The sequence below is a fragment of the Barbatula barbatula genome (assembly GCF_947034865.1).
Source record: "Barbatula barbatula genome assembly, chromosome: 19".
NCBI classification, from domain to species: domain Eukaryota; kingdom Metazoa; phylum Chordata; class Actinopteri; order Cypriniformes; family Nemacheilidae; genus Barbatula; species Barbatula barbatula.
Genome location: NC_136782.1, coordinates 10,286,366 through 10,300,389, shown reverse-complemented (window position 1 = coordinate 10,300,389; position 14,024 = coordinate 10,286,366). Strand labels below are relative to the sequence as shown.

At 39.3% G+C, this 14,024-nt stretch overlaps 1 protein-coding gene across 13 annotated transcripts in view; it reads left to right on the top strand.

Annotated features, from left to right (window-relative positions):
• The first annotated feature begins 1,484 nt into the window (after positions 1 to 1,484).
• synrg (synergin, gamma) overlaps positions 1,485 to 14,024 on the top strand; it is a 38,228-nt gene continuing 25,688 nt past the window's right edge. For 4 of the 13 annotated variants that reach the window (XM_079481115.1, XM_079481114.1, XM_079481113.1 and 1 more), the window contains exons 1-10: positions 1,527 to 1,581; positions 5,150 to 5,190; positions 5,373 to 5,497; positions 5,646 to 5,773; positions 5,851 to 5,956; positions 6,228 to 6,339; positions 9,357 to 9,431; positions 9,507 to 9,703; positions 12,290 to 12,523; positions 12,624 to 12,772. In XM_079481115.1, the coding sequence (XP_079337241.1) occupies positions 1,547 to 1,581; positions 5,150 to 5,190; positions 5,373 to 5,497; positions 5,646 to 5,773; positions 5,851 to 5,956; positions 6,228 to 6,339; positions 9,357 to 9,431; positions 9,507 to 9,703; positions 12,290 to 12,523; positions 12,624 to 12,772 (1,202 nt within the window). In that variant the 5' untranslated portion in view covers positions 1,527 to 1,546. Of the gene's footprint in view, positions 1,582 to 5,149; positions 5,191 to 5,372; positions 5,498 to 5,645; positions 5,774 to 5,850; positions 5,957 to 6,227; positions 6,340 to 6,861; positions 7,144 to 8,427; positions 8,704 to 9,356; positions 9,432 to 9,506; positions 9,704 to 12,289; positions 12,524 to 12,623; positions 12,773 to 14,024 lie in introns of all 13 variants that reach the window. The other 9 variants (XM_079481119.1, XM_079481117.1, XM_079481111.1 and 6 more) reach the window with 6 other exon arrangements.

The window sequence follows — 14,024 nt, the reverse complement described above, 5'->3', positions numbered from 1 at the left end:
CCTCAAGCTAAACCCATCGCTCTCAGCAGGGAAACAGCGTCCTTCATGGCTTCTGAATGGATCCTAATGGTTATGTAAGGTGGCTATTCAAAGGTCTGAATAGGCTTGGGTAGGAAAGAAATATCAATCTTGTCCACAACCAAAACTCCCAAACTCATGACACGTCCGCATTTCATGATAACATTATTGAATGCACATTTGTCTAATGTGTGGATGTGTCTTTTTACTTCTTTGTTTGTAAATATATTTTTTAACTATACATGTAGCACTTTAGTTTACTTTGAAATATAGACAAAAATACAGTATGCAATCTGACAAAAATATAAAAACAGCTTCAATTGGCTAAGTGGTATGTATTTTAGTGTGACCTTCTCTTAGACTTAAGCAAAAGCAGGAACCTGGCCCTTTAAAACCTAAATGAAATAAAAGTAATTTCTTATGACTTCAGAACAGTTTCCCCAAAAAAAGTTAGAATGTGCTTTATTCCGAGAGAGGTCACACACTAAATACTTGTGCCTAATAGAAGCTATTGTATTGTATCTGTTTATATCCCAATAAAGAGACAGAAAAATGGAAGATAAACAACAAGGCTTGTGGTGGTCAAAGACTTTTGCACAGTACTGTATATGGGTACTTGACAAAGATAAAAGATGTGTCTTACGGTGTGACACCACAAATTTAGAAAAAACACTATTGATACGTTTCTCTTATGCTATTTTATATGATACATATAGATATTAACAATATAAAATATGAAATTATAAAAAAAATCCTCCAGTTTTGCTACGTCACACAATAGGACACACACGCTTTGTCAACTACCCATATATGCTACATACATTTAATTAAAATCTGTAGCTTTGAAATGTAGCTTTTAAGCAGTCTTTGTATATATACATTGCACATCTATTTGGATTTTATCATTATATAACATTTTATTTTATTTATAGCCTGTAGCAAACAATAAACAAAATGCCAATGGTGCACAATCCTCTGAATTGTTCTAGGGATGCTCAAGCATCTCTATTTTCACAACTGAATAATGTGTCTCTTTGGGTTTAGCAGTTAAATAAAATAAAAAAGAAACCCCAGACTTCCACACAATCCCTTCAAACTACTTGTTTTCATAAAGGCGTCCATCGCCTACGGAAAACCATTATAATGGCGCCATCTCCTGTTCACTAACTGTAATGAGCGGAGACAGTAGTACACTGAAAATCTGCAAAAATGATGTTAAACGAGACGTACGTTCATTGAAAAAAAGAGCCCTAGTCTCAAATACAGTTTTTTTGTTTTAAATAAAAATGCTATTACGATTGCAAGCACAAAATATTACAAATCATCGATTTCATTGCAAATGCACACAAGTATTAAAAGAAATGGTAAAATGTCGTGTTTAACTACGCTATGTGTCTTGGGTTTTCGTACAGTCTTAAAATCGCACAATCTTGACGTCCTAAACTACGTGACGCATCCGACGCGAGTGACCCCGGAAGTGGCGCAGGTCTTTTCTTTTAGGTGACGTCACTTCATTGAGCTGTTTAAGATGGCGTTACGGCCCGGATCGGGGGGAGGTGGCAGGTACAGAACATCTCACTTAAATGCTTTTTCGTCTGTTTATCCTCAAATATTTTTTCCTGTCGGAGTCTGTAAACGTTCATTCACGATCCCGTTAGAGAATTCAGCCGTTTATCCCGCAGAGTTTAACTTTATTGCGCGTAACGTCTGCAGTGGTAATGGCTGATGCTGATCAGCTGGGATGGTGATGTGACGTTTGTTTCTCTGATCTCACCTACAGAGATGATGTTAGACTTTAGATTAATCGTCTGCCACATTTATATCGTTTGACTTTGTCATTCGTGTGGATGTAAAGCAACATGGATGCTCAAATAATCGTGAGGCTCAGATTAGGCACCCGACCTGACAGACAAAAAGAAACATTCAGTGACCGTTTCAAATTCTGGCGAGCTGCCTTAGTAGACAGCATTTTAGACATCATAACTGTGTTCAAATGTCGGATCAGTTTCATTTGATGCCCTAAACTCGATTTGATGCTCCCAAGGTAGGTAGCGCACTAGGTTTGAGACGCACGTCCATTGTCTGCGGATCATCTAACGTCACACAGCCTATTTTAGTATATTTAAATGCTTGTATTGTATTGAGATGTCTCTTGAGGAGCATGTATGTTTTTATATGTATAGACACACATGACAAGTAACTAGGATGAGGTTCAGGTGCCCCGACAGCTACTGTCACTGGCCCACCAAGTGTAAATCTACATATATGGGTGTCAAACCTTGTTATCAGTTGTCAGGGTCCTCAGTGAAACACAATTATTTTTACTGTTCATAATATCCACCTGGTTTCATAAACAATTCTGGATGTCACTGAGCTTCAAAATTTAGAGGGGTCATGTGGCGCGGATATGTGTTTTTCTGTTTCTTTGGTGTGTTATGAGTTGCTCATGCATGTATTAGACACGTAAAATTGCAAAAGATTAAATGCGGGAACAAAAGATGCATTTGATCTTAAAGCGAATGCTCACCCAGATCTGCCTGAAACACCTGGTGTCGCCACACCCCCACAAATTTACGTACGTTCGGGGTGTGATTTTAAGACCACCCTATTGTTTACGCAAGTAAAGAGGAAATAAAGAGGAGAAATAAAATAAAGAGGAGATATAAGCATGCACGAAGCGTTTCTATCCTTAAATCTGTGTTACACATTGCAATACATCTAAAACAAACCATAATATTCGTTTTAGCCGTGTCATATGACCCCTTTAACATTGCTAAAGAATTGTGTTTTAACATGCTGCATTTTTGGTCAAATAGGCTGCACAGCCTTCAGAATTGATGAAATGTCCAACTTCATGTTTTATTTACCTAAAGCGCTTTAGTCTCTGCTTAACTGTTTGAATTATGAATGGCTGGTTCAGCAACACCAGGTAATGCTGATACCTGCCGTGAAACCAAATAACCACAGAGTTCTTAAATTGAGTCGTTCGGTTTGGCGATACATACAAGAGTACATTTTGTGGAATGACTTTATTAACCTACCTGTCTATGAACTTTTGTAAGAATTCAGCAAATGATCTGATAAAACGGCGATGGGCATCTTCCATATGTACGAATCTTTGAAGCAGCTGCAGTGGAGGGCAGAGGGAGTTTATTGGAACAGGTGTAACTGTATTGGTGCTGCCAACACTAAAGATGCTTATCAGTCCAGAGTGTTAAAAACAGTAGAAAGCAATGTCATTTCAAAGATGCAATCTGTTATTCTGTTTGACGCTTGCTAAATAAATAACACTGCCCACCCACATAGACATCCAACACAAAGGTGTTTAGAGCATTTGACAGTTCTCAAATACCAATATCAAGTCCTGGAGGGTCAGAGCTGATTATCTTTGACATCTTAGGCTTTTTGCTGGACTACTGTTTGAAGAAAGATAGTTAGAAAGATTAATAAAAAATGACCTTTAAGTTCGAATACACTTTAGAGTGCTGTTTCTATATTGTTTTTACCATACGAATAGTAAATATGGTTTTATACATGTACTGTTCATAATAGATCTTGGAAAGAAAATCTGCACAAATCAGAATTGGCAGGTTTCACTTATAATAAAAAACGGAATCGCCCAAGAAAATAGCAATAGGTGCATCTCTAATATTCATAATACATGTGTCCTGGAGTGTTTCATTTTATGCACATTTAAAAAATGTGGATTTTGGCATCCGATAACAGAACTATTGAATATTTAAATAAAAAATTGTAAAATATGTATTTAGATTTCTTTTAAAAACATGATTCATTAACACCGTTTCCGTGCTGAAAATGGAGTAACTAAGCCTCAATTCTCTTTTAAAATACCTCTTTCATTATATTCTCAAGCAGAAATAATGACATTTTTGTGAATATGTGCCATGTTTAGCTGAGCAGACAAAGAGACTCATAAAACATTTTATTAGGATTGCATGAGTTATTGTGGTCAGTTCGGCGCTGTTATGAGTTTTAATAGTAGCTCTAATGAGTATTTGGAGGAAGTCCAGTAGCATATTGCAGCTTTTGTATGTAAGGAGCTGGATGACTAATATAAAAGCAAGTTCAGATTCAGAATATGTTTAAAGTTTAAAAGGTGCTTTTAAAACCTGTTGATTCATAAGCGTTTATGTGTTTACAATCTAAACAGACTGTATGTAAACTGTATTTTATGAGATCAAACCTGCCCAAGAGAAAACAAACGCTGTTGTGTTTACAAAGACATTGTTCTGCAGTGAATAAACGGTCAGACAGACATTAAAAGGCACATTTTCTGTATTCGTGAATGTAACGGGGTTTGCTGGTCGAGCTTGATTGGTGTTGACAGAAACACTTCAACATGGTGGATATACGTGATCTCTCTGCCCAGATTTCACTGAATGTTAATCTGGTTTAATCCTGTGTTTTGTTTTTTCCTCCTCCCTCTGTTGTATCTCAGTGAAGCTGTAGGCCTGCGGGTGAACAGATACGTCACAGACAAACAGATTCGCTCTGTGCCAGACACAGATTTCCAGAGCACCAGTGCAGTGTTAGCCCACATTTCAAACCGTGAAATAAGGCAAACTCAGTGATAAAGCCATAGTTTGTCTGAGAGATTTGGGAATGAATATATAAAATGTTTATTCGCCACATTTTGTCAGGTTGTCATTTTTATAAACAATTGTAATAGTGATGCTGTTTAGGTGAACACCACAAATTCTTTTAAGCCTGGTAACATCTTTGCCTTTTTTAGCAGGGCTATTCACATATTTACATTATATCACGGCTCAATATAATCCTACGTTATACCTTATTTCCTCTCTGTTTAATTCATATTCATTTCTTATTGAAAACAATAAAGCTGATTAGAATTACAATGATCCTGATTTCCGTTCTGACAAAATTGCTTAAGGAACTGTTTTGAATAGAATGTCAATAGTCTGGGGATGTTTAAAAAATGTTATCCCCTCAAGATTGAATGCTTGTCGATTGTTTTTCTTTAAATGTTTCTTCATCTCTTGAATGCAGACGCAATAGGGGGACATTAAAGTATGCTTCAGGGCTTTGGAATATTTAGCTCACTGAATGACTACAATATTAAATCTTCATGTTTGTTTGTTTTTTGTTGCAGTTTTATGTACCCTGTCGGAGGGGGCATTGGACCACCGCAAGGTACGAAGCTGACATTTAGTATGCATTTGGCCTCTTTTTTTTATTATACATTGGATATGTTTCTCCAATAGTTTTTCCATCTTTTATAATATTGTGTGAAATAAAAACACAGTGTCGGTTTGACAAACCACTATGGTTATGATGAAAAAGTTATTCTCTGTTACCTTGTTCATCAATGGCAGGAATGATGCCCATGCAACAGCAACAACAACAGGGCTTCCCTATTGTTCAGGTAATGCAGCCCAACATGCAGGGCATGATGGGAATGAACTTTGGAGCGCAGATGCCTGCAGCCATGCCTATACAGGTCAGTTTCTGTTATTGAGGTATCCAAACATCTTGTGTGTAGTGTATCCCAAATACAAATTTCCTTGTGCGAAACGCAATGCAGGTCTCATTTATTCGCTGAATGCTCTAATGTCTGACTGGGTTGTGTCTTTCTCCTCTGCGTCTAGGGTGGGATGGCTATGGGCATGCAGACTCCTGGGATGCAGTTCATGGGTCAACCTCAGTTCATGGGTATGAGGGGCCCGGGGCCACAGTTCCCTGCTGACCTGCAGAAACAGATGGCAGAGGAACATCAGTAAGGATTTACATATTCACACTACCTAAAAATTGTTTGTGCAGCAGAGCTGTTTTCTGATCAGTTTGTATTTGTAGTAAGCGTCTGGAGCAGCAGCAGAAGATGATGGAGGAGGACAGGAAGAGAAGACAGTTTGAGGAACAAAAGCAGAAATTACGTCTGCTGAGCAGCGTCAAACCAAAAGTGAGGCCTTAAAAGACTTTTTGGGAAATGTTATGCTTTTATGTAATATTGAAAAATAATATCATTATAATATATTCTTATTCATTTTCTGAGGTGTTTTTTGGCACCATTGAGCATTTTCAATTCTCGTTGATGAGTTTTTGTAACATAGCCAGTGTGACACTGTAACCAAGTTTTATGCCATTTTTATCTAAAGGAAAAAAGTACAACTCAAAATGTTACAAAGAGGGTTAAATGTGCTTATACTCTCAAATGTACTTTATTTGTACAGGCTGGGGAGAAGAGTCGTGACGATGCCCTCGAGGCCATCAAAGGAAACCTGGACGGCTTCAGCAGAGACGCCAAGATGCATCCGACACCATCTTCACAGTCTAAGAATCCAGGTACATTCAGTGACACATCCCAGCTGCCTATTTGTCTTCCAGCCATGTGCTTTTTAAGACCCTGCTCGTGACATCAAGGGTCTCATCAGTGGTCCAGACAGAAGTCCCTGTAGGCATATCACACTTTGAACTGATGAGACGCAGTTTTTTCCGTCATCAGGAGTCTCTCCAGATGTTGTTTTGCTGTTTCATCATCCTACTTGGAACACATTATTATCATCCACCCTCACAGTTTCACTTTTAACCTGAGCAGATGTTAGCTTAACATTAATATGTGTTTCTAGATGACGACTGTTTTGTTGTGTCTGTTTTATGTTGTCTTGTTCGGTAGCATCTTTACAAATCTTACAATTCGACATTGTCATTAAAAGGTCACATTTTAAAAAAACAGCACCTATCCTAATGAAGTACACTACCTCTTGTTGTCGTCTATCAATACTGTTTCTTATTTCTCATCCCATCTTTGTGCTCATAACTGTGAGTGTTGCGTGTTGTGTTTCACTTTCTGTTTGGTCTTTGCAGACTCCTCGCCATCTCATTCCTCTCTCACCTCTCATTCCCCTGCTTTCCCAGACGACGATGACGAGTTTAGTGACTTTGTTCAGGGCCCCGCCGATTCCTCCTCATTCCCCTCTTGCTCCCTCCCTCTATCCTCACCTTCGCTGAGAGCCGGCCAGCTGTTAGAGGCGGGGTCCAGTCCACACCCCCCCTCATCTCCCGTCCCCCCCTCACACCCTTCATCTCTCTCCGTCCCTCCTGTCATCCAGCACTCTGTCATCTCCAGCTCCCAAAGTACGCTTCAAGGTAACTCATCCGTCTGTCTTTTTATCGTCACTTCTAACCAGTGGTCACATACATTCTGTTGTATTATGTACACTAACGGTCAAACGTTTAGGACCACTTGAAAAGAAAATCTCGTGATCTTTTAGTCACAACATAATTGCCACAGCTACATTTATGCTATTTCATGGTTTTGATGGGTCTAATATAATTCTTAATTTTGGAAAAATATGAATAAAGAGTGATCCTAAAGGTTTGACCGGTAGCGTAGCTGTTTTACCATTTTACTTTGAGTTGTGTTTGTGATCAGTCATGTGACATTTTTGGCTCACTATTCATTTCTGAAACAGAGTGGCAAAGTTAAAGTTATCAGCATCCAGGTTACATATCTCTAGGCCTGTATGCACCAGCCAAAGACCTTCCATTTAGATAAATGAGAAAAAATGAGACCTTGTAACCCGGAGCAAACGCCCCCTACAAGCTTCCTGTGCTTTTGAAGTCGAGTCAACAGTCTACAGAGGCTTCTGATTCAGCTATGATGGTCACCATCTGTGAAAATGTGATTCTGACTCAACCGTCAGCCTCCACCTCCCTTCAAATTTGTCAGCTTGCAGATGGTGACCCATATCCTCTAATTAATGGACAGCGGGAAGAAGCGTCACAATTGAAACCCTGCCCACAGAGTTCACTTGACCCAAAGTTCTTTCGGCACGCCCTTTCCCGATCGTGTTGGTGGCCTGATAGCTCAGACAGAGTTCTATTGACAACATTGTGGCGTGCCGTGACGTCGAAAAATTCATTTCCATTCGTTCCCGAACACAGAATATTGTTTTAGGAGATTTGATGCCTGTGTACGCAGAGGAGATAGAGAAGGAAGATTGAAGTTCTTTGAGGGACATCTATATTTTGTACTGCTAGCACACACGCTTAATCATTTAGTTACCCTCATGGGGTTCCCAACCTCTATATGACTCTTTCTTCTGCAAAACTCAAAATGAGATATTTTGAGAAATGTCTCTGTGGTTTTGTGCCCATACAACGGAAGTCAATGGAGGCCAGTGTAGTTTGGTTACCAACATTCTTTTTGGAAATATCTTTTGTCTTCTTCAGAACAAAGTCGTATAGGTTAGGAAGGACACGAGGATGATTAAATGATGACAGAATTCTCCTTTTTTGGATGGACAATCCCTTTAAAAACAACATTAATTTGTTGCATTCTTATACACATGGTTGTCTTCGGAGCTCATGGGTACATTAAGGAATGTAAGCAGGTAGATAAAACATAACCTTTGTCCCTAACTGATTCAGGCCCATCTCTGGAGGAGAAGATGTTCTCGTCTTGTGACTTGACAGCTGATAAGAAGGCCCAGGTTAGTTTTAAGGCACGGCAGGCTCTGTATGAAATGGGCCCCAAATGTCACGTCACGGCCCAGTTTCACAGCAGCGCCAATGCCCGAAACTGGGCTCAAACTCGAGAGGACTTCGGTTCAGCCTTCATCATAGAGGCAGCATCTGAGCCTCGACCTGAGGTTCAAACGCCCCTTGCTGCAGAAACCCTGCCGGTACAACACACTAGCTCCAGCGGTGAGAAGCCACTCCGCCACTCCTCTTCGCAGAGCTTTGCAAAATTAACACACCTTGCAGCTTGAAACTTCCCTCCAGTCTCTTTTTGCTACTTTATTAATGAAACATGTATTAGATTTTTGCTTTTGTCTGTTATCGTCCAAGTATTCTTAACACAGGGTGCCAAGTGACCATGCAATGACTTTCATATCACGATCATTTTCTCTCTGCACTGTTGCTTCTTTTTCATTTCTGTGGTGATGATTAGAATTGTTTTTTAATCACTTACTTTGATCTTCCTGTTGGTGTTATTCTTGGTTGACCTCTTGCATGATACCCCAGTTGGTTGAAGGTTAAAATGCTGTAATCCCATTTTAAACTGCTTGATTTACGTCACAACTCTGACTTTCCATGCAGTTTTCCACATACAGAGAATCATATTGAATGCTAAATCTTCCTCTCCGTGTGGCCATCTGTTTGTCTCGTAAACCAATCGCTCTGGTCTGAACGCAGAAGCTTCTTTCGAGCATCACACTTTTGCTGGTTTCGCCGACAGCAGATGTGGGGGACGTCTGGCTGTGCTGTAGACACATTGGGATATATGCCTGATCAAACACTCTAAACTTAAATGTGCATACACAGCATCTCACCGTCTCAATGTTCATCATAAACAGGTGTAGCCGTCTACCCCCAACAAGACATGCAACCCATGGTGCCAGCCTGGTTGTACAATGACACGCTTATACCAGGTATGTGTCGATTCATTGGTTTTCATTTCGTTCTTTTGCAAAGCTAGGTTTTTAAAAACTGTTTCCGTTCTCCAGAATTGTTTAAGAAAATCTTTGAGTACACCATGACACCAGCAGGCATCGACACAGCTAAACTCTATCACATTCTGATCTCATCGGGTCTGCCAAGAGAAGCCCTCGGGCAGATTTGGGCCCTGGCTAACCGTACGACACCTGGAAAGCTTACAAAGGAAGAGCTATATACTGTATTGGCCTTAATCGGAGTCGCCCAGGTAATGACTGCTTAAAAGTAATTTTATTATAGTTTATATTGAATCTAGTTTACTAAAACTATTAAAACATTTGGGGTCTCACTTTAACTTTAACATCAACTAACTAATAACTACAATTTTTGCCTTAATAAACTCCGGATTACTGCTTATAAGGTAGTTTGTGGGTTTAGCTATTGGGTATGATTGAGGGATGCAGAATAAGGCATTTACACGTGCTTTATACATACTCAAATACAATCAATGTGCATGTCAATGAGCAACTAGTCAATAATTAATTTGTTTACCTTTAGGACCATTTTGTGATTTTTAGCGGCATTTAGTGGTGAGGTTGCGAATTGCAACCAATGGCTCACTGCACCGCTCACCCCTTCCTTTTGAAACACTATGGTGGGTGACCCAGAACTAAGATGTCATCAGGTTTTCACATCTTTGCGATAGAGTTGGGATTTGTTCACTCTGTAACAAAACAATAGCATACCACGGCAGCACGACTGTGATGCAAGAGCACCTTAAGAGAAAACATCCTGTGACTCTCCGACCTCAAAACCACGAGCCTTTGTTACGGTCAATGACTCATAATAGACGTCCCCCTAGATTTAAAGCTATCGGTTAGCACATATGGTAATAATGCTAATGTTCACCGCTAATGGTGCTAAAGTAAGTTACCTACGGTGGCAGTAAACTTCAACATTAGTCAGATGTAAATCTTACATCCACAGAAATTGATAACAGATAGTAAACAACACGTTTCCTCATTAGACCTTCACTGTACACATTTTACATTATGTCATGCTTTCTCCGTTCATACATTTCATAATAAAATGACATAAATACGTTACCCTTTCTAAAATACAATTATTATCGTCATCATGCACTACCCTTTTTGAACTGTAACTTGAACTTTGTGAAGTTACTTAAAATTTGTGACACAATCCCCCAATATTTTTGTGCACTGTTCTTGTTGGGGGTTATTTACAGTATGTTTGATTTTACTTGAAACTACATGTTGCCTCTCAGGATATTTTACAGTATATTAGGCAGGATATATATTTGAAGTAACGTCTTTAAACTATATGTTGCCTTTCAGGTATTTTTTTGCACTGCGTTACGCAGTGTTTTTTTGGACTTTGCTCCTTTAATACACATGTTGCCTTTCAGGCTGTTTTGCACTCTTAGGCAGTATTTATGTTTGAATAAACTGAATTAAATTGAAGAATGTTTTTAGAAAATGATTTAATACAACTTTCAAGGTTAAAAATACTAACGGTAGAAGCTGTACTTATTATGTTACTGGAAAGTTTGCAAAATAATTAATATGGTTATCCAACAACAAGTATGAGATTAACCGGAAAAGTAATAGTTAGATTTGTCGACTAAACGGAAAAAACAATCTTTTGATTAATTGACAATAAAAATAATGTTAGTTGCAGCCCTAGTATTTATGATCTGTCGAGCAGTTGGTCCTCGGCTCTCCTAAAGTTGATTTTTATTAAAACTATTAAGAGCTTTACAAAACAACCTGACTTCTGAAGTCTTTCCTCCCAACCCTAGAGCTGTACATTAGACGGTTATAAAAAATTGCAGAGGAATGCTGAGGTGAATGACTGATGCCCAGGGGGAGGAGGAATCTTTGCCTCCCCGGTATCTGTGTTCCCTCAAGCACATTGATTTGTCAGCAGCTCATGGGAAATTTGCAGTAATAAAACACTTTTCTTAGGCAAATGTGAAAAGTCGGTCTTCCAGTGCTTCAGTTCAGTAGAGCAGTAAAGAAAAGAAAAGCTCTTGTGGTTGCCCGCAATTGCACTGAAAATGGAAGTTGACTTTAATTAATATTTTAGGCAAACAAATCAGGCTGCGTTTTGGCAGAGGGAGAACAAACAGTCAGATGGGGAAGAAGTTATATTGTCTGACAGCTCTGCTTTTGAATTTTGGCTCCCTGATGCAAGACACATCGTAAATTCAGCGATCGCACGTTAGGCGAGAAGTGCGCTCGTCTAGTAGCTCACAAAATCACTTTTGTGTGTAGAGAGCTTTTTCTGCTTTAATGGAGCGTTTTACTGTATGTTTATAGATCTTTGCTATCTGTTATGACATTGTTATGATGCTCCAATCCTTCACATTATAGTTATTGGGACTACAGAAATGGTGTGACTTAAAATGTAATGGTAACCAAAGGGTTATTCTAATTTCAGTTACAGCTTGGGGCACCTTAATGTATACATAACCATGTCTTTTTATAGGCGTATAAAGACCTTACATATTAATACTTTCTGTTTTTATTACATTAGAATGAGTTATTTATATCTACATACACCGTGGGTCCCCTTACATGGAATTCTCCATGTTGTTTCTACAGTAGCCCTAAACAGACAAACTGCTCTACAGAATGCGTTTCAAAATACGTTATCTCCTTCAGCAAAGAAGTGACAATGTGACGACATCTTAGATCTGTGTCAGCCACCGTAGTGCTTCGAAAGGGAGGGTGAACGGTGGAGTGAGCAGTTGGTTGAAACAACCTTACCACTAGATGCCGCTAAATTCTCCACATTCCAGCTTTAACAAGCATATCGTTGTTGTATTTTCTAGAGTGGCCTTACAGTTATGAGTCTGGACATCCTGAGTCAGTTTCCCTCTCCACCTGTGCCCAATCTACCTGCCATGGCTATGGCCATTCCTGCTGTCCTGCCTCAGCATCAGCAGTCCATCATGACCCATCCACCTGTATCCATGACCGCCCCGGCACCACCTGTCATGGGCATGACCCCGAACCCACCGGCGCAAACACCCGCCAGCTTCATTCCAAACTTCCCTCCAGTTCAGGTAAACATTAAACCTCGTATAACAAAAAAAGATTTGTTACCTTCAAAATAACTATTTATGTTATTGCAAGCATCGATTTACTTTACATTTCGGTTTATAGCAGGTTGCAAAGGCAGATGACGATGATTTTCAGGATTTCCAAGAAGCCCCCAAAGCGGGAACGGGAGAAGACTCCTTTGCAGATTTCCAAGGAGAAACAGGGGGAGGGTTTCCGAGCGTGGTTTCCTCCTCATCGTCATCCCAGAGCGGGTACAAGCACCACTTTCAAACAGGACATATTGACCCACGTGCATAGAAAAGCACATTTTTATGCGTCGTAAAGTATTATTCTGTCATCTCTCTTTAGTAGTTTTTGATTTTGTGTTTATGCTTCGTTAATTCCTCCCGATTTGCTTCACCTATCTGGAGCAGAGAATCATTTTCTGCTTTGTAAAAGCTTGTAACAGCCCGACACAACTATTAAACTCCCGGCATCTCTTCTAATGAACCCATTTCAATGGACAGCTGAGAAGCTCGTCCCATTTTATTTCTATTCACATCTGCACGGGGAGATTTTATGCAGGGAAGAGACGACGAAAGGCAATTATGGAAAGCAAGGAGAGTGATGGGGGAATAGAGGAGAGAAGTATGTTCTCTGAGTGCCACGGTCCTTCAACAGTTGATCAGCTTCAATGAGCACAAAGACTCCTTTGTTTTAGAGCAGGGGTGTCAAACTCATTTTAGGGTAAGGGCCGGATGGAGAGAAAAGTGACAATGTGCGGGCCGAATCACCTTTTTTAAACCATATTGCACCAAATTACAAATGAATTAGCAAAAAAACTAGAAAGACATACTGTTCTGTAAAAGGTGCATTTAATAAATCCTCAGAACGGTTCAATAACACTCTTATTCCTCTTTGAAAAAACTATTTTGTTTAGGTAAAGGCAATCAAAACCCTTTCCTTTGAATATGAATATTTTTTGTCAGATACTTTTTAAACTAGTAATGACAAAAATGCAACAGACTCTATTTGTGTACAGACGGTCACATTAAATATGAACCATACAAGTTATACAATATAATTCACTAATAGGAAAAACTGCCTTAACATATTTAACAATTAGTACAGTAGTACAACTTCACTTTGGATATGAACAATAAATATATACTAGAAATTCCCTTTAACAACAAAAGATCTAGATCGCATCTGCATTATGATTTTAATTCCTGACATCTCTTTTCTTCAACCACATCAATCTCATGATGTCATTTAGCTGTCTGTTTGTGAGTCGAGAGCGCAGGTTGGACTTGTTAATGTTCATTACCGATTCTTGATGAATTCTCCCTCTGAAAACGGCTTTGATCCCGCTGCGATTTCGTTGGCAATCAAATAGCTTTACAGCTTCATCAGTCCCTGTTGTTTTTGTGAACATTGACTGCTTTTTTCCGAGGCTAAAGTTAAATTATTGACTTTTCGAAGTTGTCCAGTGTATTTATCATATTTCTCTGCGTATATCTCATA